General features: G+C 40.8%; 4 protein-coding genes and 1 long non-coding RNA gene across 7 annotated transcripts in view; 4 read left to right on the plus strand and 1 right to left on the minus strand.

The window, feature by feature from the left end:
• The window catches only part of LOC135238243 (uncharacterized), a 64406-nt gene that overhangs the window by 19705 nt on the left and 17968 nt on the right, over positions 1–26733 (minus strand). The gene's annotated exons all lie outside the window — the stretch shown is intronic.
• Positions 5978–7306, plus strand: LOC135238281 (olfactory receptor class A-like protein 1). Its single transcript, XM_064306059.1, has one exon. The coding sequence runs from the start codon at positions 5992–5994 to the stop codon at positions 6979–6981; it is 990 nt and encodes a 329-aa protein (XP_064162129.1). The 5' UTR covers positions 5978–5991; the 3' UTR covers positions 6982–7306.
• LOC135238307 (olfactory receptor class A-like protein 1) lies at positions 11804–13098 on the plus strand. The gene has a single exon (XM_064306089.1). The coding sequence runs from the start codon at positions 11812–11814 to the stop codon at positions 12757–12759; it is 948 nt and encodes a 315-aa protein (XP_064162159.1). The 5' UTR covers positions 11804–11811; the 3' UTR covers positions 12760–13098.
• Positions 16687–18233, plus strand: LOC135238092 (olfactory receptor class A-like protein 1). The gene has a single exon (XM_064305761.1). It carries the CDS (start codon positions 16887–16889, stop codon positions 17880–17882), a length of 996 nt encoding a protein of 331 aa, XP_064161831.1. The 5' UTR covers positions 16687–16886; the 3' UTR covers positions 17883–18233.
• On the plus strand, positions 22736–23683 carry LOC135238287 (olfactory receptor class A-like protein 1). The gene is made up of 2 exons (XM_064306063.1): positions 22736–23453; positions 23603–23683. The coding sequence occupies exons 1-2, from the start codon at positions 22749–22751 to the stop codon at positions 23681–23683; spliced, it is 786 nt and encodes a 261-aa protein (XP_064162133.1). The 5' UTR covers positions 22736–22748.

A 26733-nucleotide genomic window follows, 5' to 3' on the forward strand; every position in this document is an offset into this window, starting at 1 on the left:
CCTGTTTTTATTGAAACACATAATTAAACACAAGAGACAAGAATGTGCCACACATGGTGATTCAATACAGGCCATCCTTCCAGAGGTCCTATTTGTATTTACGAACTAAATATAATAATAACAGAAAAAGAAATATAAAATATAAAACTGTAGTGTAACAGTTGGGTGAACATTACTGGAGCCCACCCCAACAGCCCAGACCAGGGTTAAATCCTGAGACTACTTTCACTAGATGTCAACATATCTGAGCTGGAAAAATAGGCATCAATGTCAGTTCATTCCATATTCCTTTAAATGTGCATGTGCCTGAATTGAGCAGAAAAAATAGAGTAACATACAAATAAGAAAAACAGATTAAAGTTTAAAAAAAAACTAAGTCAAGGCACAGAAAGTCAAGGTAATGCAAAGTAATTCACAATACTATTCTTGCTCAAATTTACTGCTGAAATTGAAGGACTAATTACCAAAGTCAAAGTGCCATAGTGATCTCTCCTTGGTGTGGAAGGAGACCAGTCTTACTGCACAGTATGTCCTATACACTAAAATAATTTGATGTTTAGTTTTAATTTCTTATTTCACCAGAGTAGTCACGTTGAAATTGGCACTGACTTTTGCAAGCAAGCCCAAGTCTTTTGACTGTGGGAGGAATCCAGAATACCACACGAACATAACAAGACATGGGGAGAACACACAAACATGGGGAGAACATGCCAGTTTCACGCAATAGGTTTTGGGACACCACGTGTCTGTCATTTTTGTAATTTATGAGACTAGTTGCACTGGTTAAAGGTATTTTCCACTTTAAAAAATAGAAATAAAATCTGCCTGATCCATACTCTCTGTAGGACAAAGGAGATGGATCAGCACCACTAGCAAATGAGGCCTGGGGATAAAGAAGTTATTATAGCAGCGCAAGCTAAGTAGTTAGCTAAAGCTAGTTAACTGCAGAAAGGCCAGTATGGCACTGATGTACCTAAAGATGAAGCTGGCAATGTAGCTATACTGGGGTTATAACTAACGTCAGATTGGATCTGCAATTACTGTGAGAATTGATGTGATCAATTGCCTATCTGTTTTTTTTTTCTGCTGGATGCTGAAATAGCAAATTAGCAATGTAGCTGGACAGCAAGATAACTAATAGCTCACCTTCCTCCTATAACCTAGTTATTTTTAAAAAAAAGATCTCCAAAAAGATCTATAGCCGAACAGTTTTTGCACCGAAGGGCCGTGAAGGTGGTGGGGTTGCAGAGAGGCGCCTGCAAGCCTGCGGCTATACCCTACTCATTACCCCGGGTTCCTCCTGAGATCTCACCGACTTTCGAGTGTTTCTATCCCCCACTTTGCAGCTATTATCGCTTGCATTGTGGGGGTTCAGGCCTGGTTTTTTTGCCCAGTTACACTGTATAGCTGTATATCTTTGTGACAGTGTCTCTGTAAAAAGTGCGATACAAATAAAGTTGAACTGAATCCAATGTATCATTCTGTCTAATATTCACCTTCCTGGTCAGGGTCGTTGGAGGTGCTGAAGCCTATCCCAGCATGCACTGTTTAAGCGATATAGTTTTGTAAACAAATATTCAAAGTGTTAAACATGCAAGTACTATTTGTGATGATCATTGTGTCCGTAAGCATTAATTTAGACATTGCACATCGCACTAGATAAATTGAGATGTGTTTTCCTATTAAAGCTAATCTTGTACAGCACCAAATTTGGCCCCCTTATGGAATTTCTCAATTGAATCATTGTTTATTAAACTGCCAGTACAAATCTATTACAAAAAAGGAGTGAGTTAAGGGGTACTATGGTCAGATGATACAATCTAAAAAAGTTGACTCATCTTAAGTTAAGAAGGATATTATTTTTCAAGAACATACACACAGGTTTCCTCATGCTGTCATCCTGAGCTGCTATTATTTAACAAGCTCTTCCACATTATAATAGGCAAGCAGCAGGGACCATAGGCCTCTTCCCACAATGTCACCCAGCACAGCTTCAGAGGTTCTAGCACTCTGTTATCTATAAGATCAGGTTCATTTATATCACAAATATACTTATAACAGAATACTGTTAGGCGTATTAATGTTAGGTGTATTAATTAGCTTAACAAGATTTAAACAACGGTAATAGTTAGGTATATTCATAAGGTAAAAATCTATTCCCTGGGCAATCACTCCCATTTTCATGGAGCTTAAATGGCAAACCTCACTTTTAAATCTATAGGATGACCACATTGAATATGCTAAATTGAAAAGATCAAGCCAAGAAATCTGATGAACTCCATCTGTACTTTCATCAGTAATATACCTCGAGAATGAACCACAAACAAGACTGAAAGGCAGGTGAAACATTCGAGGGACATCCAGATAGCAGGTGAGAAAATGACTGGTTCTCCCACAGCTCCCAATTAGAAAAACTGGCTCTTGGAAGCTTGTAATTACACATGGTGCAGCATGCTTTCCCAGTGGTAAGGGTTGGGGCGGTGCGGGGCTGGGGGGAGGGGGGGGGGGGAGGGGGGGTGGGAGTGTCTGGAGCAGGGGCGTTTCTTGGATTTTTTAAGGGAGGGCCAAGGAGCAGTCATGGAGGGCAATGGAAAATCATCTTCCAACAACAGCCACTTTTATTGGCAGGGGGCACTGTCACTGGGAGCAACTCCATAGGGGAAGACCACAGGGGGTAGCCAATCACAGTTCATGTGGGTCCAATACGTGTTCAGTGTATTTCAGCACCAGTAATTCATTAAATTCATTAGCTGTCTCCCAAACCTCATATTTCCATGTTCCGGAAAGGAACTACAGGGCTCCCGAGTTTGACCTCCAGCCAAGGAGTACACACTCTGGAGTGAGAAAGTACAGTAGCACAGAAAGGTTTGTTCAGTAGTGGGACGCACTTTGTGGTGACATCTGACCCATAATCTTGATTAGCTAAGGAGTCCTGTGACCAGTGGAGGCCATTATAAGACATATTTTTCCAAACAGAAAACCTGAGCAACTGCTAAAGATCCTGGAGGCTGCCCTTCACAAAACCATGTAGCTGTTTTTGCCATTACCATTCTACAAAGTTCCCAACACATTAACACAGCTAATGCACAGAACTGTATCTGTGACCTGATGCCATTCAGCTGATCTCATAAATGCGAGCTACCTCGCTCCTTTCAGTGCTACTAATATTCAGAACAGGAGGGGCAACATGGTGCATGTACTGAATGTATGGCAGATATTTTCTGCACACAAAAAAAAGACAAAAAAAATTATTTTCTTGGGTTTTTTTTTTTTTAGCTTGTGGGAAATTCCGGTATGCACTAAATGTGGGTAAAAAGAACAAACGAGTAGAAAAATTAAGCAAACATTAAGCACAAGGCAATAGCATTAACCCATAAAATAGAAAAAAAAAATTGTTTCACACCCTGAATAAACAAAATAAGCCCCAGTAGAAAGTGTAATTAAATTCGTATTAAAAGTTATATATATTCTGAATAGTCATCAACTTTTCTTGGCCAGTGTCAATGAGGCCATCAATATGAGCATACAGAAGCTGTGTAAATTACGGGGACCAGTGTTCAAGAACCCGATAAATGCTATGCTTAGTGAAATTTTACGGTTTTCAGCACGCTAACTATTGGGTCCGTCTATTTATCATTGATAATCATTATCATTGTTGGGGAAAATGTGAGAGTAAGTCACAAAATTTTAGTAGGCTGTATCACATTAAGATGTTTGCCCACACAATGCATTAATTTAGGGTTAAATTGATTTCAATCAATTTTGACTGCAAAAACTAGCGTTGTACCATTTTCCGAATTGTGGCATCGACGTGGTAATGAAGTATCAGTTCTTGTAACATCTACTAAGCTACTAAGAGACAGAGATCACTAGCTCTCTAACTGGACAGAGAGTTAGATAGAGATCGCTTGCTAGGTAGCTAACAAGTCAGAGATACATAGAGGGATTGGTAGCTAGCAAGACATATACAGAAAGATCACTAGCTAGCTAGTGAGAGATAGAGATTGCTAGGTAGCAAGCCAGTAGCAAATAATATTTATTAGTGTCATGACATAACTATATTAACTCAAGGATGGTCTTTGATACACTGTTTAATGCCTTTATTTGTCTTCAAAAAATTTGTAGCTACATGACATCACAATGGGAACCTCTTGCCCCTCCCTCAAATACATTTGAGTGACCAACGGAATCGCTCATTGTGTGAACAAAGTAAGGAAGTGTCACTTCATTTAGTCGGATAGAAAATCTAAACTCAGTCAGTATAGTTGATGTATTTAGATTATGAGACTCTAATATTTGATCATATAAAATACCAACTTGTACTTGCCTAATTGAATTATTATTTACAGACAACTGTTAAATTCCCAAAAACTTTGGTATAAAATGTTGCGTTTCATTTACCCCTGCTATTCATATATCAACCTGTCAGAAAACCAACTGGGCTGCATTTCTGAAGCTCACTTCCTCACTTGTCTTGTTGAGTGTCATTGCTCATTAGTGCCAGCGCGGTTGGCTCCAATATAGGCGTTTCAGCCACCCATTTTAAAGTCAACGGTAACAATACGGTAAAAATATGGTCAATCTTTCTTTTTCCACGAGAAAAAGTACTCGCAATGGGTGTTTTTTCTTTGTTTATTGTTCATCCATACGCTGATTTGTTAAGTTATTGTGCTATTTGGACAAGACAGTAACATTTTGTGGACAAATCAGGGACAGTTTGCATCACTACCGAGTCACTGTATCTCATACACTTAGTGGACGGCCGGACTTCATGTCCCTACGGCTCAGTCTCTGGCTCTAACTCGTACATGGCAGCGCTCGTAAACTGCAATTCCCAGGCTTAAAAATGCTTTTTACCAAGCCCATAGAGAGTCAATGGGTGACATCACAGTGACTTTGTCCATATTTTTCTACAGTCTATGCAGAAAAGGCATCAACATTAAAATTGATCATTTATGTGAACCGGCATAACACATTTCCAATGCTGGAATAGATTTCTATAATTTCAACTGCTTCACACCTTATTGACAAACATTACTCCACCTGAGCCACAAACTCAGAAACCGCATCCTATCTGTTGCTTGAGAGAAAAACTAGGTCTGCTTTAAATGTGTTAAGGAAGCAAGAAAATTGTCTTCACTATTTTTCATTTAGTGAAACCCTGTACTGCAATGGTTAAAAGCACAATAATCTAAACAACCGCCTTCCTTAATGAATGAGCAGAATGAGAATCTAATTTCCATGGGCTGTGTTTGTATGCTATCAAATGAGATACTGTATTCATAGTAATTAATTTGGTCCCTGTGGGTTGGATCAAGGGGGCTCTAAATGATAAATTAGCAGATCTCAGCTTCAGAGTGGAATTCATCTGTCTGATCGCCAGCAGAAGGTAAGGAAACACATTCCTCTTCAGTCCGACACAGTGAAGTCAGAATTGTTTCCTTTTCAATGGAATCAAAAATTTCAGTATATCTCTGCAATATATTTGTATCTATCCAGAAATTAATATTTATAATGTTTCATGTTTTTCTCATATTCTGCTGCAGTTCTTTCCAATGTAAATGTCTGTTAAATACCTAGTAATTCTGAACGAAATATGAATAATTCGGTTACCGTTGACGGATGAATATTGATTCACAGTAATATTACTTCCAAATCCATATTTTCTTTTGACACTTATGCGAAGAAAACATATTGATATCAAATGTCATTTAAAGCTTTCACTGATGATCATGATTTTATACACACGTGTCTGTGTGTATTTGTAATTTTTCTAGTACTATTTACACTTGAATAATGCAAAACTTTTCAGTCTGATCTAAAGAGAAATGGTCTCAGAACAGAATCATTAAACAATATTTCTTCTTGTATTCCATAAAGTACGATAAATTTTGCTTGTATTCTTTTACAGTATCGTACTTATTTTGTGCTAATCTAAGGCTCTGGATCTGAAGTGGGGTGCCAGCCTATCTCAGTCTCCACGCTCTGCTAATGCACTCTTGTTCTCTCCCCACAGACGGACCTGAGGGGCAGATGGAGGTGAGCCTGGCATTGAAAGCAGCCGGTTTCATTGGTCTGGATGTGGTGGGAATCCCAGGTAACCTGGCAATCCTGCTGCTCTTCTGCCATTTGTTAGTAGCACAGGGCCACATGGCACACAATGAGTTAATCCTCAGCCAGCTGGTCTTCGCCAACCTGATAGTGATGCTGTGCCGGGGCATTCCTCAGGCAGTGACTGCCCTGGGCATCAACCCACATTTCACCAATGGTATCTGCAGAACAATCATCCCCACTTACCGTGTTGGCCGTGCCATGTCTATCACCATCACCTCCCTGCTGAGCTCCTACCAGTGCGTGGTCATTGCCCCGCCCAAACCTGGCTGGACCTGGCTGAAACGCTGGGTACCTGGTCACCTCCCCCACGCCATCATCTTCCTCTACGGGCTCAATATAATCACCTACTACTCTGCCATACCTTATAGTCAGGGTTTTCCCACCAACAGCACCATTCCAGAGTTTACCCTTAACCTTGAGTTCTGCATTGTGGTGTTCCCAGGCCGCATGGCTTATGTGGTCAGTGGTGCGGTGTACATCGTCCGAGACTTCGCGTTTGTCGGCCTGATGGCGGCGGCGGCAGTGTACGTGATGCTGGTCCTGTATCGGCACCGTCGGCAGGTTCAGGGCCTGCAGGGGGCCGGCCGGAAGACGGAGGAGGCTTCCCAGGCCGTCCTGCTGCTCGTGAGCACGTATGTGGCGCTGTTCAGCTTGGACAACGTGCTGTGGGTCTACACGCTCTCTGTCTCCCGTGTGCATCCAGCCGTCTCGGACACACGCGTCTTCTTCGCGTCGTGCTACTCCGCCATCAGTCCTGTGCTCATCATCGCCACCAACAGGAAGCTGGCCACTTACTTTCAGTGTGGCTCCAAACGCAAAGCAGCAGAAAACATACCCAATGCCTCTCGGGCAACAATAGCACAATGAGAATATTGAAGAGTGGAACTTGGGGAGGTAGCGAGAGGGAATGGTTGTCTCCTATACTTGTGTGTTCTATGGTATCATTTTTGTGGCCACGTTTAATTCAATAATAGGCATAACACTTGAATGAATAAGCAATACGTTTTAATAGAAGGATGACGTGATTTTCTCTTATACTTGGCAAGTTGCGGCTACACATTGTAAAACATTTTTGATAAAGTTATGTGATTCATGTGTATTTTCTGTGCTTTTCATGCTTCTACACATACATGTAACTAAATAATTTATATAAAAATGTATTTTCAAATTTAAGTGTATGCAATAAATATATTGCAGAAGAAAATGAAAATCATTTTACTTAAAATACCTGGCCTGTTCTCAAGCCTTGAGCTTGAAAGTTGTCTTTCAGACTCCAAAGTCATTATACCTGCGGACTAAATGCTCCTTTTGATTTCAACCTGATTATAATACAATTTGTACACATATAATTAATGATAGAATAGAAACTGGAAGTGAGAGATCAGGTAAACTGACAAGCTGATTCACTGTTGAACGGCCCATGCACTACAGCCTCACTGATAAGTGTTACAGATGCATCATTACATCCTGTGTCCTTGCCCATGTTAAAGTCTTGTTCAAAGCTTTAAAGTCATATAAAATGCAATTAATGAAAAGCATTGGGGTTCATTTTAACTCAGCTGAATTCAGAGTGTATATTTTAACTAATATCTCCTCTGACAATTCCATTATTTTCGTGAAGTACAAGATAGTAGCCTAATGATTCTTCAAATTCAAGCCTTCTCCACTTAGTCCATGCTTCCCATAAATGTGTGATACAGGCTTTCTTTTAGCAGTATGCAGTATAGTATAGCAATATTCAGTGTTCAAACCTTGTACACACAAATATCTATTGTGATAATCATTCTGTCAGTAAGGATTCATTTAGACATCCCATATCACACTAGAAAAATTGCAGTGAGCATTTCCCAATTAAAACTAATACTGTACCAGCACCCAATTTGGTCCCCTCATGCCAGTTCTCATTTGTATATTTATTAATTAAACCGACAAAACAAATCTCAGTTTTAAACAAATGAAAAAGCTGACCCAGGGTTTCCCCCAGGCATTAATAGGGACACACACTACCTTGGCTGAATTCACAAGCACCTTCACAAACATGTTCCACTGGTACCCAGCTCACCCACAAGAAATTAAATCCCCCACTTTCCCTTTTGAGGTTTCAGAACTCTGTACTCTGCAAGGTTACATTCATTCATATTACAAATATAAATATTACAAAATACTAAACATGTTAGCTGTATTAAGTAGCTTAATGACATTTAACCAACAATATTGCTTTGGTGTATTCATAACGCATATAAATTCCCTGGGCAATCTTTCACATTGATGAGTACACTGAAGATGCTAAACTGAAAAGATCAAGCAGTCAGTAAAGATGTCCACTCATCAGTAATGAGCCTCAAGAATGAAACAAATACAGGACTGAGAGGCCGGTGAAACATTCGGGGGGCATCCAGATAGCAGGTGAGAATTTGACTGGTTCTCCCACAGCTCATAATTAGAACATCTGACTTGCTGGAAGCTTGTAATTACCTGTGGTGCAACATGCTTTCCCAATGGGTGGGGGAGGTGGGGTCTGGAGCAGGGTCTTTTTTAGTGGAGGGCAGGCACCAATCAAGTGGGGCACTAGAAAATCCTCAGCCAACAGCCATTATCATTGGCTAAGAGCACTGTCAATCACTTTTCTGAAAGGGGGGATCGCAGTGGAAGCCAATTGAACTTCAAAAAGCGGGCCAATGCCCCCCTTGAACACGTCTATGGTCTGGAGGCCTTTTAACTTACAATAAATCTTTAAATGCAGTTTAATTATCTATATGACATACCTGCAAAATATTTTCTAAAGAGGATTTAGAGCAATGTAAAAACTCTTTGCGACACTTCATGTTTCAAAATTTAATTATTTTCTTGGTCAGACTAAGAGCAGATACTATAATAATGAAAATAATGAAAAAAGGAGAAAATATTGAAAATGTGATTGATTTAAAAATCAAAACCATGAGTGCCAGTACCAGAAGTGCACATGAAGAAGTCCAACCCTGGAAACACTGGGTCCGCTATGATCAGTGTATGGCAGGTGAATTAGTTTCCTAGTGCCTATCAGTATTCTAGAAGAAGGCCATGGAAACAGTCATTGAATGTCCCCATGTCTTATAAATTGGAGTTATCCAGTTTTACCATTGATTATGCAGTGTGGTGTACTTATTTGCTTGTAAAATATGAACTTGCTACTACCCCCCCATTTTCTTGTTGTTGTGTAAAAAAAAGAACCCACCAGGCAAAGAATTGTGGAAGATGGGTTTGCGTAAATGAGTGTCCGGATCATGAAGGGACCACCACTTGGACCTATAGTACATTGAACAGTATCTACAGAAATGATAGGTACAATCATAAGATCAAGCGCTGTCATAAGGAGCATCTAATTACTATCACTGTAGGAGTATACTATGAAGTTTACCTATTACTAGAGGCGTAAGAGAGGTCTCTTGTTGGTCATGCAGGCCAATTCCTGTCCAGACCCTATATGGGTAAACAAAGGGAACTGCAGTATTGTAGGCTTGTTCAGGATTGTATATAAGGGAAGTCCAAAGAAACATTAAGGAAAAATCTGCTTCACAGTTCTCCTGGCACAAAAGGAATTGTCATATGGAATCATTTGGTTATGTATTTCATTGGTAAACATGCTCATGTTTATTTGCCTCTGCCAGTATGCCATCCTGCGTTCAGCTATAGATAATGAATGGGTTCACATTTTCTCTCACTGACTTAAGCGGTGATTATGTTTATTAAACCATAATATTTTCACCTCACCTCCATCTTTCTTTTGCATCACAAATAAATAGAGCCCTGTTTATAATGACCTACTATAGCTGGTGCTATAGTACATATCTATAGTAGATGTTTATAAAAATGTAATACGGAACGGTCATTCTTAATTGGTAGCAATCAGAGAAAAAGTTGGTGTTTATACCCTCAAATCTGCATTCTAAAACCAGGGATTCAGCCCAAATTTATGTTTACAAAACAAAGTGGTTTACAATGTGAACCTATCAGTGATAGGCCAGTTTATGTATTGATGATAGACCTTGGGCATTCACATAACTGCACACATTGCCAGATGTGATGAGAAATAGTTTCACCTGCAGCAGACGACGGCCTGCTCCAGCGCTAAGTAAAGCCAAAAGGAAGAAAATAAAATTGGATAGAGCTATCTCTAAAACTAAAGTTAACATCAGAGCACAATTTGAAGGCAAATATGGAACTTGCATTGTTTTTAGTGGACAGAACCTGGACTTTCTGCTTGCCAGCCAATTAAGTTACTTTCAAAGAATTTAGCCAAGGATGTAGCTAGGAAGCTATTATTGATAACGTTACTTCATTCAGGAGCTAGTTCGTGGAAGAATGAAATGTTTGTTATGTTATCTGTGTGATAAGTTAAATTACGTGGTTGACCTAGGCTAGCTAGGAAAGCTATCATTATCTGTTGGACAGGTAAAGTTAAATAGAACCTTACTGCAGTCATCTGCTGTCAGAAAGTTCCTACCGTAAAACATCCACCAGAATACCAAATTGGGGTTAGGTGTATCGGGTAACTGTTAGCATGGGATAGAGGTTAACCTTGCTCAACAATTTGCACGTGTAAATAATATTTAGCTGATTTTAGCTATCGAAAACCATCAGGTATCTATTTAACTTTAAACTAGCCACTGAATTCAGCAGAACCATCACTTCATTAGCTACTAAACTCAGCGACTAAATGGAAAATATTTTATTATTGGCAAGCTCTGAAACGAAGAAAAAGATTCCGCTGTTTTACATGGACTCTTGGGGCTGACATTCGTGTCTGTAACGCCAGTCTATAATGCTGTAATCCTGGTTGTCGTAGCAAAAATTTTATGCGCGTTCACGACTAGGTGCGTGGAGAACCGAGGGTTGGGCGGTGTGTCTCTTCCTCTGTGGGCAGGGCCAACAGGTGTTACGATTTTCAAAATGATTATTGCAACCGTTGAGAAAGCTGCCTACCGCAGCTTTAATTTGGTCCCAGCAGGGTGGGAACAAGAGTATTCAAAACTGATAAATTTAATGGTCCCAACTTCAGAGAGCAATTCATCGGTTTGCTTATCAGCACAAGGTAAGGAATTACATTACTCTTCAGTGTGATTCTGTGAAAAGCAGGAATCATTCTATTTCAATTGAATCATAATTTGGAATAGAACTCAATGGAATACATTTTTTATGCAACCAGTAACTGTTATGAATATTTCTCATAATGAAATGTATTATTTCATATTCTGCAGCAGGACATTCGAATGTCAATGGAAGTTAAATGCCAAGTAATTCTAATTCTGAATGTTTATAATTAGGTTACTGTTGAAGGATGATTATTTTATTCCCATTAATATTGTTTCCAAATTCATATTTTGATACTTATTTGAAGAAAAGTATGGAAAATCAAATATGAGAAAAAAATATGTTTTATACATACATATATATTTTTGTCAGTGTGTATACTTGTAATTCGTCAGTAACTATTTACAATCAATTAATAATGCAAGGCTGAGCTGAAAACAACAAGCTTTACATAGAATCATTAGACTGTAAATTTCCTCTAACTTCTCTTGATTCCATATACAACACTGTAATTATTTTGTGATAACCTAAGGCCTTGAATGAGAAGTGGGGCGCCAGCCTCTCTCAGTCGCCACCCTCTGCTCAGTGCACCCTGATTCTCTCCCCACAGACGGACCTGGGGGGCAGATGGAGGTGCGCCTGGCATTGAAAGCATTTGGCTTCATTGCTCTGGGTGTGGTGGGAATCCCAAGCAATCTGGCAGCCCTGCTGCTCTTCTGCCGTTTATTTCTCGCACAGGGCCACATGCCGCACAACGAGTTCATCCTCAGCCAGCTGGTCTTTTCCAACTTGAGGGTGACGGTGTGCTGGGGAATTCCTCAGGCTCTGACCGCCCTGGGCTTTGCAGAGCTCTTCAACAAAGGTGCGTGCAAAATACTAATCTTCATCTATCGTGTTAGCCGCGCCATGTCCATCACCATCACCTCCCTGCTGAGCTCCTACCAGTGTGTGGTCATTGCCCCGTCGAAGCCTGGCTGGACCTTGCTGAAACGCTGGCTACCCGGCCACCTCCCCCATGCAATCATCTTCCTCTACGGGCTCAATATGATCATCTACTCCACCACCCTCCTCTATACTGAGGCTTTCCCTCCCAACAGGACCATCTCTGATTTCACCCTTAACCTTGAGTTCTGCATTGTGGTGTTCCCAGGCCTCATGACATACGTGGCCAGTGGTGCGGTGAAAAGCATTCGAGACTTTGTTTTTGTCGGCCTGATGGCGGCAGCAGCAGTCTACGTGATGGTAGTCCTGTATCGGCATCGTCAGCAGGTTCAGGGCCTGCAGGGGGCCGGCCGGAAGACAGAGGAGGCTTCCCAGGCCGTCCTGCTGCTCGTGAGTACGTATGTGGCACTGTTCAGCTTGGACAACGTGCTGTGGATCTACACGCTATTTGTCTCCCGTGTGCACCCAGCTGTCTCTGACACACGTGTCTTCTTTGCCTCCTGCTACTCTGCCATTAGTCCTGTGCTCATCATTGCCACCAACAGGAAGCTGGCCACTTACTTTCAATGTGGCTCCAAACGCAAGGAAGCAGAAAACATTCCCAATGCCTCTCGGGCAACAATAGCACAATGAGAATATTGAAGAGTGGAACTTGGGGAGGTAGAGAGAGGGAATGATTGTCTCCTATACTTGTGTGTTCTATGGTATTTTTGTGGACCCATGTTTATTTCAATAAAAGGCATAATAACACTTGAATGAATAAGCAATATGTTTTAATAGAAGGATGTGGTGATTTTCTCTTATACTTGGCCAGTTGCAGCTACACATTGGAAAACATTTTTGATAGTTATGTGATTCATGTGTATTCTCTGTTCTTTTCATGCTTCTACACATGTATTTATGTAACTAAATAATTTATATGAAAATGTATTTTCAAATTTAAGTGCATGAAATAAATATATTGCAGATGAAAATGGACAGACAAGCTGAATCACTTTCGAACGGCCCATGCACTACAGCACTACTCTTACAGATACATCATTACATCCTGTGTCCTTGTCCATGTCAAAGTCTTGTTCAAATTTTAAAGTCATATATATGTGCAAATAATTAAAAGCCTTGGGGTTCATTTTAACTGAGCTGAATTCAGGGTGTATATTTTAAACTAATATCACCTCTCACAATTCCATTATTTTCGTGAAGTACAAGAGAGTAGCCTAATGATTCTTCAAATTGAAGCCTTTTCCATTCAGTCCATGCTTCCTATAAATGCGTGATACACGCTTGTTTTTAGCAGTATACAGTATAGTACACAGCAATATTTAGTGTTTGACCCATGTACACACAAATATCTCGTGATAATCATTCTATCAGCAAGGATTAATTTAGACATCCCATATCACACTAGAAAAATTGCAGTGAGCATTTTCCAATTAAGACTAATCTTGTACCAGCACCCAGTTTGGTCCCCTCATGCCAGTTCTCATTTGTATCATTATTTATTAAACTGACAACACAAATCTCAGTTTTAAACAAAGCAGTCAATTAATGGGCACCGGCGTCAGATAAAACAAATGAAAAAGCTGACCCACGGTTTCCCCCAGGCATTAATAGAGACACAATCTACCTCAGCTGAATTCACAAGCACCTCCACAAACATCAGAGAAAAATCTCTGACTAAAACCTCACACTCGGCTCTTCATGGAAGGGGGAAATGGCAAGGTGGTGCTACTTAAGAAAATTGGCATCATGTTTTCCGCAGGTAAGGTGCAGACCAGAGGTTTTCAACCTGTGGGCCGCGGTCGTACTGCAGGGGGCTGTCATTTTTTTTGGCGGTTGGAAAATTGTTTGATCAACCTGACCAGCATTTTAGTTGAATGCAAGGCTGCAAGCTAAACCGTCAGTGCTAAAACATTTCTCTTTTTGAATTTATTAAAACTGGAATTTATCATGGATAAGTGGTTACAAACAGGGTCTCTCAAAAGGAAAGATTCAGAGGCTGGTACATCTACCAGTAAGGAAACAACTCCAGTGTTTGACACTGAGAAGAAACATCAAAACGAAAGAAATATGGCAGTGAGTACCTAGCCCTAGGCTTCATGTGCGTAGGAACTGAAAATGAGCATCTACCGCTATCTGTTGTATGCTCAGAAGTCTTATCACACGAAGCTTTGAAACCCAATAAATTACAGCATCATCTGGAGACCAAGCATAGCGAGTATGTGTCCAAGCCTATCAAGTTTTTTGAAAACAAACACAGAGAATACAAGAGCCAGAAAATACGACTGAATCAGTTTGTACGGGAAGCAAAAATACGAAAGCTTTTGAGGCATCTTACCATGTAGCGCAGCTTACAGCAAAGACTGGAAAGCCACATACAATTGGGGAGGAATTAATGTTACCCGCTGCGAAAGAGAACCCACAGGGGGGCTCGGACACTGGCCACTTGATTTGGCTCGTGAATTAACTGTGTCCATTCTCAATTAACAGCAGTGATTGCATTGCGACTGGTTAATGCGCATTTAAATTATGTAGGAGCACCCTATTAGCCCGGGATCATTAAATGTATTTTTTTTTCTGTAACAATAGTTTTCTTATTTTTTTTATTGTTTGTTGCGTCAAAATTAATTAGCCCAGCCCCCCCGTAGCTCCCCCAATCACAGTTATCAATGCGTGAAGCCGTATTACGTTGTGTAGGTCTGTCCGTGATATTCAGTGTCTATTATTACATGTGTAATTGCACTTGTAAACTGGGAGGCCGCGGAAGCTTTTGTGGTCGGTCATGTGGGCCGCAAGTTGTAAAAGGTTGGGAACCTCTGGTGTAGACTATACCATGTGAATATCACAGCTTGCCACAGCTACGTACCCTCTGAGGCACTTCCTCTTTCACTAACTACTTTCTTGGGGGAACAGTCATTCTTAATTGGTAGCAATCAGAGAAAGAGTTGCTGTGTTTATACCCTCAAATCTGCATTCTAAAATCAGGGATTCAGCTCAAATTTATGTTTACAAAGCAAAGTGGTTAACAATGTCAAACTATCAATGATAGGCCAGTTCATTTAGTGATTATTGACCAGGAGCATTCACATAACAGTACACATAGACAGATGTGATGAGAAACAGTTTCAACTATGGCAGGTAACGACCTGCTTCAGCGCTATGTTCTGGCAAAAAAAAGAAAATAAAATTGGATAGAGCTCTCTCTAAAACTAGAGTTAACATTGAGAGCACAATTTGATGGTTGAGATAGCTTTGCGAGAGGGTGGAGTTGAAGGTGAACATGGAGCTTGCATTGTTTTAGGCGGACAGAACCTGGACTTTCTGCCTGCCAGCCAATTAAGTAAGTTACTTTCAAAGAATTTAGCCAAGGAAGTAGCTAGGAAGCTATCATAACGTTACATCATTCGGCAGCTAGTTCTTGGAAGTATGAAATGTTTGCTATGTTATCTGTGTGATAGGTTAAATTAGGTGGTTGACCTAGGCTAGCTAGGTAAGCTATCATAATCTGTTGGACAGTTCACATTAGCTAGAACCTTACTGCAGTCATCTGCTGTCAGAAAGGTCCTACTGTAAAACATCCACCAGAATACCAAATTGGGGTTAGGTGTATCGGGTAACTGTTAACATGGGATAGAGGTTAACCTTGCTCAAAAATTTACACATGTAAAAAATATTTAGCTGAGTTTAGCTACCAGAAACCATCAGGTATCTAGTTAACTTTAAACTAGCGAGTGAATTCAGCATAACATCACTTCATTAGCTACTAAACTCAGCGACCAAATGGAAAATATTTTATCATCGGCAAGCTCTGAAACAAAGAAAAAGATTCCGCTGTTTTACATGGACTCCTGGGGCTGACATTAGTGTCTGTAATGCCAGTCTATAATGCTGTAATCCTGGTTGTCGTAGCCAAAATTTGATACACGTTCACGACTAGGTGCGTGGAGAACCGGGAGTTGGGGGTGTGTCTCTTCCTCTGTGGGCAGGGCCAACAGGTGTTACGATTGTCAAGTTGTTTTTTGCAACCATTGAGAAAGTTGCCTACAGCAGCTTTAATTTGGTCCCAGCAGGGTGGGAACAAGAGTATTCAAAATTGATAAATTTACTGATCCTAGCTTCAGAGAGGAATTAGTCAGTTTGCTTATCAGCACAAGGTAAGGAATTACATTAATCTTCAGTGTGATTCTGTGAAAAGTAGAAATAATTATATTTCAATTGAATCATAATTAGGAATAGAAATCACTGGAATACATTTTTATGCAACCAGTTACTGTTATGAATATTTCTCATAATGAAATGTATTATTTCATATTCTGCAGCAGGACATTCAAATGTCAATGGCAGTTAAATGCCAAGTAATTCTGATTCTGAAGAGAATGTTTATAATTAGGTTACTGTTGAAGGATGATTATTTCATCCCCAGTAATACCGTTTCCAAATTCATAATTTGATACTTATTTGAAGAAAAGTATGGAAAATTAAATATGAGAAAAAAAAATTTATGTTTAAAAAAAAGTTTCATGCATACGTATATATATTTTTGTCAGTGTGTATACTTGTAATTTTTAAATAACTATTTACAATCAACGAATAATGCAAGGCTGAGCTGAAAACAACAAGCTCTACACAGAATCATTAGACTGTAAATTTCCTCTAACTTCTCTTGATTCCATATACAACACTGTAATTATTTTGTGATAACCTAAGGCCTTGAATCAGAAGTGGGGCGCCTGCCTATCTCAGTCGCCACACTCTGCTTAATGCACCCTTGTACTGTCCCCACAGACGGACCTGGGGGGCAGATGGAGGTGCGCCTGGCATTGAAAGCATTTGGCTTCATTGCTCTGGGTGTGGTGGGAATCCCAAGCAATCTGGCAGCCCTGCTGCTCTTCTGCCGTTTATTTCTCACACAGGGCCACATGCCGCACAACGAGTTCATCCTCAGCCAGCTGGTCTTTTCCAACTTGATGGTGACGGTGTGCCGGGGAATTCCTCAGGCTCTGGCCGCCGTGGGATTTGAAGGGCTCTTCAGCAACGATGCGTGTAAAATAATCATCTTCATCTACCGCGTTAGCCGCGCCATGTCCATCGCCATCACCTCCCTACTGAGCTCCTACCAGTGTGTGGTCATTGCCCCGTCAATGCCTGGCTGGATCTTGCTGAAACGCTGGCTTCCTGGCCACCTCCCTCATGCAATCGTCTTCCTTTATGGGCTCAATATAATCTACCCCAGCCTCCCCGCCGCCATCCTCTATACTGAGGCTTTCCCTGCCAATCGCACCATCCCTGATTTCACCCTTAACCTTGAGTTCTGCATTGTGGTGTTCCCAGGCCTCATGGCTTACATGGTCAGTGGTGTGGTGAACATCATCCGAGACTTCGCTTTTGTCGGCCTGATGGTGGCAGCAGCAGTCTACGTGATGCTGGTCCTGTATCGGCATCGTCAGCAGGTTCAGGGCCTGCAGGGGGCCGGCCGGAAGACAGAGGAGGCTTCCCAGGCCGTCATGCTGCTCGTGATTACGTATGTGGCACTGTTCAGCTTGGACAACGTGCTGTGGATCTACACGCTATTTGTCTCCCGTGTGCACCCAGCTGTCTCTGACACACGCATCTTCTTTGCCTCCTGCTACTCTGCCATTAGTCCTGTGCTCATCATTGCCACCAACAGGAAGCTGGCCACTTACTTTCAGTGTGGCACCAAACGCAAAGAAGCAGAAAACATTCCCAATGCCTCTCGGGCGACAGTAGCACAATGAGAATATTGAAGAGTGGAACTTGGGGAGGTAGAGAGAGGGAATAATTGTCTCCTATACTTGTGTGTTCTATGGTATTTTTGTGGACCCATGTTTATTTCAATAAAAGGCATAATAACACTTGAATGAATAAGCAATATGTTTTAATAGAAGGATGTGGTGATTTTCTCTTATACTTGGCCATTTGCAGCTACACATTGGAAAACATTTTTGATAGTTATGTGATTCATGTGTATTCTCTGTTCTTTTCATGCTTCTACACATGTATTTATGTAACTAAATAATCTATATGAAAATGTATTTTCAAATTTAAGTGCATGAAATAAATATATTCCAGATGAAAATGGACAGACAAGCTGATTCACTGTCGAACGGCCCATGCACTACAGCCTCACTGATAAGGGTTACAGATACATCATTACATCCTGTGTCCTTGTCCATGTTAAAGTCTTGTTCAAAGTTTAAACTCATATATATGTGCAATTAATTAAAAACCTTGGGGTTCATTTTAACTCAGCTGAGTTCAGAGCGTATATTTTAAACTAATATCGCCTCAGAAAATTCCATTATTTTCACGAAGTACAAGAGAGTAGCCTAATGATTCTTCAAAGTGAAGCCTTTTCCATTTAGTCCATACATGTGTGACACAGGCTTTCTTTTAGCAGTATACAATACAGTATAGCAAGATTTAGTGTTCGACCCATGTACACACAAATATCTCTTGTGAAAATCATTCAGTGAGTAAGGATTAATTTAGACATCCCATATCACACTAGAAAAATTGCAGAGAGCATTTTCCAATTAAAACTAATCTTGTACCAGCACGCAATTTGGTCCCCTCATGCCAGTTCTCATTTGTATCATTATTTCTTAAACTGACAAAACAAATCTCCGTAGGACGGAGTGTAGCACAGTGGGTAAGGAACTGGGCTTGTAACCGAAAGGTCGCAGGTTCGATTCCTGGGTAGGACGCAGCCGTTGTACCCTTGAGCAAGGTACTTAACCGAAATTGCTTCGGTATATATCCAGCTGTATAAATGGATACAATGTAAAAAATGCTATGTAAAAGTTGTGTAAGTCGCTCTGGATAAGAGCGTCTGCTAAATGCCTGTAATGTAAAAAATCTCAGTTTTAAACAAAGCAGTCAATTAATGGGCACCGGCGTCAGATAAAACAAATGAAAAAGCTGACCCAGGGTTTCCCCCAGGCATTATTAGAGACACAATCTACCTCAGCTGAATTCACAAGCACCTCCACAAACATCAGAGAAAAATCGCTGACTCAAACCTCAGACTCGGCTCTTCATGGAAGGGGGAAAATGGCAAGGTGGTGCTATTTAAGAAAATTGGCTTCATGTTTTCCGCATGTAAGGAGTAGACTATACAAAGTGAATATCACAGCTTGCCACAGCTACTTACCCTCTGTGGCACTCCCTCTTTCACTAACTATTTTCATGGGGGAAACCCTGCCACCCTTGTCAAAAATGTCATATGGAACAATTCTGTCTTCCTCAGTGCTGCTGGAAAGTTCTCTACAGTATAATAGTCAAGCATCCGAGATCACATGTCTGTTCCCACAATGCCTCCCTGCACAGCTTCAGGGAAAACAGTGTCATGTGATGTTCCACTGGTACCCAGCTCACCCAGAAGAAATTAAACCCCCCACATTCCCTTTTCAGGTTTTAGCACTCTGTGCTCCATTAGGTTACATTCATTCCTCTCACAAGTGTACGTATTACAAAATACTGAACATGTTACCTGTATTAAGTAGCTTAATGACATTTAACCAACAATATTGCTTTGGTGTATTCATAACGCATATAAATTCCCTGGGCAATCTTTCACATTCATGAGTACAGTGAAGATGCTAAACTGAAAAGATCAAGGAGTCAGTAAAGATGTCCACTCATCAGTAATGAGCCTCAAGAATGAAACAAATACAGGACTGAGAGGCCGGTGAAACATTCGGGGGGCATCCAGATAGCAGGTGAGAAAATGACTGGTTCTCCCACAGCTCATAATTAGAACATCTGACTGCTGGAAGCTTGTAATTACCTGTGGTGCAACATGCTTTCCCAATGGTGGGGGGGTCTGGAGCAGGGTCTTTTTTAGTGGAGGGCAAGGACCAGTCAAGCAGGGCACTGGAAAATCATCCAACAGCCATTTTCATTGGCTAAGATCAGAACTGCTCTGAAAGGGGGAACCACAGTGGTAGCCAATCAAACTTCAAAAAGCGGGCCAATGCCCCCCTTGAACACGTCTACAGTCTGGGGGGCCTTTGAACTTACAATACATTCTTAAACGCAGTTTAATTATCTATATGACATATCTGCAAAATATTTTCTAAAGAGGATTTAGATCAATGTAAAAACTCTTTGCAACACTTCATGTTTCAATATTTAATTATTTTCTTGGCCAGACAATGAAAATGATGAAAACGTGAATGATTTAAAAATCAAAACCATAAGTGCCAGTACCAGAAGTGCACATGAAAAAGTCCAGCCCTGGAGACACTGGGCCACAGTGTCTGCTATGATCAGTGTATGGCAGGTGAATTAGTGTCCTAGTGCCTATCAGTATTCTAGAAGAAGGCCATGGAAACAGTCATTGAATGTCCCCATGTCTTATAAATTGGAGTTATCAAGTTTTGCCATTGATTATGCAGCGTGGTGTACTTATTGCTTGTAAAATATCAACTTGCTACTACCTCACGTTTTTTGTTGTGTAAAAAAAAACCCACCAGGCAAAGAATTGTGGAAGATGGGTTTGCGTAAATGAGTGCCTGGATCATAAAGGGACTACCACTTGGACCTATAGTACATAGAACAGTATCTAGAAAAATGATAGGAACAATCATAAGATCACGCGCTGTCATAAGGAGCATCTTATTACTATCACAGTAGGAGTATACAATGAAGTTTCTCTATTTCTGGAGGCGTAAGAGTAGGGATGGCAAAACAGAGCTTTAGAATGTCACCAGCAGTGTATGCGTGCAAGCTCCATGCGTGCAAGCTCCATATAGCCCTGTTTATGATGACCAACTATAGCTGGTGCTATAGTACATATTTATAGTACATTTTTTGTAAATATAATAGGGAACAGTCATTCTTAATTGGTAGCAATCAGAGAAAGAGTTGCTGTGTTTATACCCTCAAATCTGCATTCTAAAACCAGGGATTCAGCTCAAATTTATGTTTACAAAGCAAAGTGGTGTACAATATGAAACTATCAGTGATAGGCCAGTTCATTTAGTGATTACTGACCTGGAGCATTCACATAACAGTACACATAGCCAGATGTGATGAGAAATAGTTTCAAATATGGCAGACAACGACCTGCTCCAGAGCTATGTAATGACAAAAGGAAGAAAATAAAATTGGACAGAGCGCTCTCTAAAACTAGAGTTAACCTCAGAGCACAAATCGATGGTTGAGATAGCTTTGCGAGCGGGTGGAGTTGAAGACGAACATGGAGCTTGCATTGTTTTAGGTGGACAGAACCTGGACTTTCTGCTTGCCAGCCAATTAAGTAAGTTACTTTCAATAAATTTAGCCAACGTTACATCATTCGGCAGCTAGTTCTTGGAAGTATGAAATGTTTGCTATATTATCTGTGTGATAGGTAAAATTAGGTGGTTGACCTAGGCTAGCTAGGTAAGCTATCATTATTGGTTGGACAGTTCACATTAGCTAGAAGCTTACTGAAGTCATCTGCTGTCAGATAGATCATACTGTAAAACATCCACCAGAATAGCAAATTGGGGTTAGGTGTATCGGGTAACTGTTAGCATGGGGTAGAGATTAACCTTGCTCAACAATTTACACATGTAAAAAATATTTAGCAGATTTTAGCTATCAGAAACCGTCATGTATCTGGTTAACTTAAACTAGCTAGTGAAATCAGCAGAACCATCACTTCATTAGCTAACAAACTCAGCGACTAAATGGAAAATATTTTACTGCGTTATTGGTAAGCTCTGAATGCTGTAATCCTGGTTGTCCTAGCTAAAGATTGATGCGCGTTCACAACTAGGTGCGTGGAGAAGCAGGGGGGTTGGGGGGTGTGTCTCTTCCTCTGTGGGCAGGGCCAACAGGTGTTATGATTTTCAAGATGTTTTTTGCAACCATTGAAAAAGTTGCCGACTGAAGCTTTAATTTGGTCCCAGCAGGGCGAGAACAAGAGTATTCAAAATTGATAAATTTACTGGTCCCAGCTTCAGAGAGCAATTCATCAGTTTGCTTATCAGCACAAGGTAAGGAATTACATTACTCTTCAGTGTGATTCAGTTAAAAGTATAAATAATTATATTTCAATGGAATAATTTGGAATATAAATAATTGAAATACACATTTTAATGCAACCAGAAACTATTATGAATATTTCTCATAATAAAATATATTACATATTCTGCAGCAGGACTTTCAAATGTCAATGGAAGTTAAATGCCAAATAATTCTAATTCTGAAGATAATGTTTATAATTAGGTTACTGATGAAGGATGATTATTTTATTCCCAGTAATACTGTTTCCAAATTCATACTTTTATACTTATTTGAAGAAAAGTATGGAAAATCAAATATGAGAAAAAAAAATTGTTGTATACATACATATATATTCTGTGTGTATACTTGTAGTTTTTCAATAATTATTTACAATCAACGAATAATGCAAGGCTGAGCTGAAAACAACAAGCTCTACACAGAATCATTAGACTGTAAATTTCGTCTAACTTCTCGATTCCATATACAACACTAATTATTTTGTGATAACCTAAGGCCTTGAATCAGAAGTGGGGCGCCAGCCTCTCTCAGTCGCCACCCTCTGCTCAGTGCACCCTTGTTCTCTCCCCACAGACGGACCTGGGGGGCAGATGGAGGTGCGCCTGGCATTGAAAGCATTCGGCTTCATTGTTCTGGGTGTGGTGGGAATCCCAGGAAACCTGGCAGCCCTGCTGCTCTTCTGCCGTTTATTTCTCGCACAGGGCCACATGCCGCACAACGAGTTCATCCTCAGCCAGCTGGTCTTTTCCAACTTGATGGTGACGGCGTGCCGGGGAATTCCTCAGGCTCTGACCGCCCTGGGCTTTGCAGAGCTCTTCAACAAAGGTGCGTGCAAAATACTCATTTTCATCTACCGCGTTAGCCGTGCCATGTCCATCACCATCACCTCCCTGCTGAGCTCCTACCAGTGCGTGGTCATTGCCCCGTCGAAGCCTGGCTGGACCTTGCTGAAACGCTGGCTACCCAGCCACCTCCCCCATGCAATCGTCTTCCTCTACGGGCTCAATATGATCATCTACTCCACCACCCTCCTCTATACTGAGGCTTTCCGTCCCAACAGGACCATCTCTGAGTTCACCCTTAACCTTGAGTTCTGCATTGTGGTGTTCCCAGACCTCATGACTTACGTGGTCAAGGGTGTGGTGCAAATCATTCGAGACTTTGTTTTTGTCGGCCTGATGGCGGCAGCAGCAGTGTACGTGATGCTGGTCCTGTATCGGCACCGTCGGCAGGTTCAGGGCCTGCAGGGGGCCGGCCGGAAGACGGAGGAGGCTTCCCAGGCCGTCCTGCTGCTCGTGAGTACGTATGTGGCACTGTTCAGCTTGGACAACGTGCTGTGGATCTACACTATTTGTCTACCCGTGTGCACCAGCTGTCTCTTGACACATGTCTTCTTTGCCTCCTGTACTCTGCCATTAGTCCTGTGTATCATTGCCACCAACAGAAGCTGGCCACTACTTTCATGTGCTCCAAACGCAAAAGCAGTAAAATTCCCAATGCCTCTCGGGCGACAGTAGCACAATGAAAATGAAGAGTGGAACTTGGGAGTAGAGAGAGGAATGTATGTTACCTGAAATACTTTGAAGCGGATGATTGTCTCCATAGCAATTGTGTGAAATTGGACCTCATGTTTCATTTCAATAAAAGGCATAGAAGACATTGATGATAAGCAATATGATTGTTCTATTACTTGGCTGTTTTAGCTCCAGAAAACGATTTGATCAGTCATGCTGATTCATGTGAAACATACTGCTTGCTATTTCACGCTTCTCATACAATAGTATTTATGCAACAAAATTTATCATGAAATATCTTTGACTATGTTTTTCAAATTAAGTGCATCGAAATAATATATGTCCAGATGAACAGAGTGTGATCAGACAAGTGATCAGTCGAATGCCATGCACTAAGATCTTTCTGTAAGTGCCTTAAGACGCATCGATAGCAGCAATACGATCATGGTCTTATCCATGTTAGAAGTCTTGTACTCAATCGCTAAACTGAATAATATGTGAATTGATTAAAAGCTCTAGCATTCGACTGTTCACTAACTATTTCATGGGGAAACCCTGCCACCTGTCAAAATGTCATATGGAACAATTCTGTCTTCCTCAGTGCTGCTGGAAAGTTCTTACAGTATAATATCAAGCATCGGAATCACATGTCTGTTCCCAATGCCTCCCTGCACAGCTTCAGGGAAAACAGTGTCATGTGATGTTCCACTGGTACCCAGCTCACCAGAAGAAATTAAACCCCACATTCCACTTTCAGGTTTTAGCACTCTGTGCTCCATTAGGTTACATTCATTCCTCTCACAAGTGTACTTATTACAAATACTGAACATGTTACCTGTTTAAGTAGATATGACATTTAACCAACAATATTGCTTTGGTGTATTCATAACGCATATAATTCCCTGGGCAATCTTCACATTGATGAGTCACTGAGATGCTAAACTGAAAAGATCAAGCAGTCAGTAAAGATGTCCATCATCAGTAATGAGCCTCAAGATAAACAAATACAGGATGAGAGGCGGTGAAACATTCGGGGGGCATCCAGATAGAGGTGAGAATGACTAGGTTCTCCCACAGCTCATAATTAGAACATCTGACTGCTGGAAGCTTGTAATTACCTGTGGTGCAACATGCTATCCCAAGGGGGGGGGGGTGGGGAGGGTCTGGAGCAGGGTCTTTTTTATTGGAGGGCAGGCACCAATCAAGTGGGGCACTAGAAAATCATCCAACAGCCATTTTCATTGGCTAAGATCAGAACTGCTCTGAAAGGGGGAACCACAGTGGTAGCCAATCAAACTTCAAAAAGCGGGCCAATGCCCCCCTTGAACACGTCTACAGTCTGGGGGGCCTTTTAACTTACAATACATTCTTAAACGCAGTTTAATTATCTATATGACATATCTGCAAAATATTTTCTAAAGAGGATTTAGATCAATGTAAAAACTCTTTGCAACACTTCATGTTTCAATATTTAATTATTTTCTTGGCCAGACAATGAAAATGATGAAAACGTGATTGATTTAAAAATCAAAACCATAAGTGCCAGTACCAGAAGTGCACATGAAAAAGTCCAGCCCTGGAGACACTGGGCCACAGTGTCTGCTATGATCAGTGTATGGCAGGTGAATTAGTTTCCTAGTGCCTATCAGTATTCTAGAAGAAGGCCATGGAAACAGTCATTGAATGTCCCCATGTCTTATAAATTGGAGTTATCAAGTTTTGCCATTGATTATTCAGCGTGGTGTACTTATTGCTTGTAAAATATCAACTTGCTACTACCTCACATTTTTTGTTGTGTAAAAAAAAAAACCCACCAGGCAAAGAATTGTGGAAGGTGGGTTTGCGTAAATGAGTGTCATAAAGGGACTACCACTTGGACCTATAGTACATAGAACAGTATCTAGAGAAATGATAGGAACAATCATAAGATCACACGCTGTCATAAGGAACATCTTATTACTATCACAGTAGGAGTATACAATGAAGTTTCTCTATTTCTGGAGGCGTAAGAGTAGGGACGGCAAAACAGAGCTTTAGAATGTCACCAGCAGTGTATGCGTGCAAGCTCCATAATACATTTCTCACAGAAAAGGTAGTTTGTCGCTTTTTTAGTTCATTACAGTGGTGATAGAAGTGACAATAATTAAGTGGTACCGTGCTGTTAGCCTTTATTGATTGGCGTACAATGTTAATGTGAAGTAGCTAGCACAATCTGACAGCACTAACCCATAAAAATGTACTTTGAATGGTACTTGCTCAATCAAATGGTAAATGTGAAAAACGTTTGATTATAGTCAGTGGCACCAAAATTTCCTGTCACACCCTCAATAAAAGGCAAAAGTCCCAGTAGAAGATTGAATTAAATCTATAAAAGATATATATTTTCAGAATTGTTATTGATTCCGCTTGGCCACAGTGAGTGAAATTAAGCGATCTGAGCGTATAAGTTGCTATGTAAATTGCGTCAGAAGGATTCAGCCTTGTTGTTTGCTACCTAAGCTTCACAGCACACTCCATTTAAACCATTCACCAATGAGCTGGGACTATGAAGTTATAAGGCGGGATGCATCAAGTGTCCAGCGAAAATAATGTCCTAGCTATCAGTCAGAATTCTGAGAGAACCAACTGCCATAAATAAGTGCGTAAAATAACCAGTAAGAGCTATTATGATGTCACTGGTTCTGAACCCCATCAATGTAAACAATCGAAGGTTCAGTGAAATCTATCGGTTTTCGGTGTTGTCAGTCCCGATCTTTGATGGAATGTTCGGAAAATGCGAGCTAAAAGGCCACACAAAACAGCCAACACATCACATTAATATTCCATATATGTACAACTGCTGTTCACAATACGTTAATTTAAGCCTAAACTGATATTTTAATCACAATACTTATGTTAATTTCCGGAAATAGATGTTTTGATTGTCCTCTCATCACACGTTAGCGAAGGTGGAGAGGGAGAGAACATTTAGATAGCCAATTAAATCAGGGGATTTTGGTGGCAATTTTATGAGAGCCAGATCTAGGATTTAGCCAGGACACCGGGGAACCCCTACTCTTAG

This window comes from Anguilla rostrata, chromosome 13 (assembly GCF_018555375.3).
Source record: "Anguilla rostrata isolate EN2019 chromosome 13, ASM1855537v3, whole genome shotgun sequence".
Taxonomy (NCBI): Eukaryota; Metazoa; Chordata; class Actinopteri; order Anguilliformes; family Anguillidae; genus Anguilla; species Anguilla rostrata.

What these genes read in the sequence shown, in the direction of transcription:
- LOC135238281 (XM_064306059.1), top strand. Translation starts at nt 5,992, where the DNA reads ATGCACTCTTGTTCTCTCCCCACAGACGGACCTGAGGGGCAGATGGAG.
- LOC135238307 (XM_064306089.1), top strand. Translation starts at nt 11,812, where the DNA reads ATGGAGGTGCGCCTGGCATTGAAAGCATTTGGCTTCATTGCTCTGGGT.
- LOC135238092 (XM_064305761.1), top strand. Translation starts at nt 16,887, where the DNA reads ATGCACCCTTGTACTGTCCCCACAGACGGACCTGGGGGGCAGATGGAG.
- LOC135238287 (XM_064306063.1), top strand. Translation starts at nt 22,749, where the DNA reads ATGGAGGTGCGCCTGGCATTGAAAGCATTCGGCTTCATTGTTCTGGGT. An exon ending in CCCAGGCCGTCCTGCTGCTC is followed by an intron (nt 23,454 to 23,602) that starts GTGAGTACGTAT and finishes TGCCACCAACAG; the next exon opens with AAGCTGGCCACTACTTTCAT.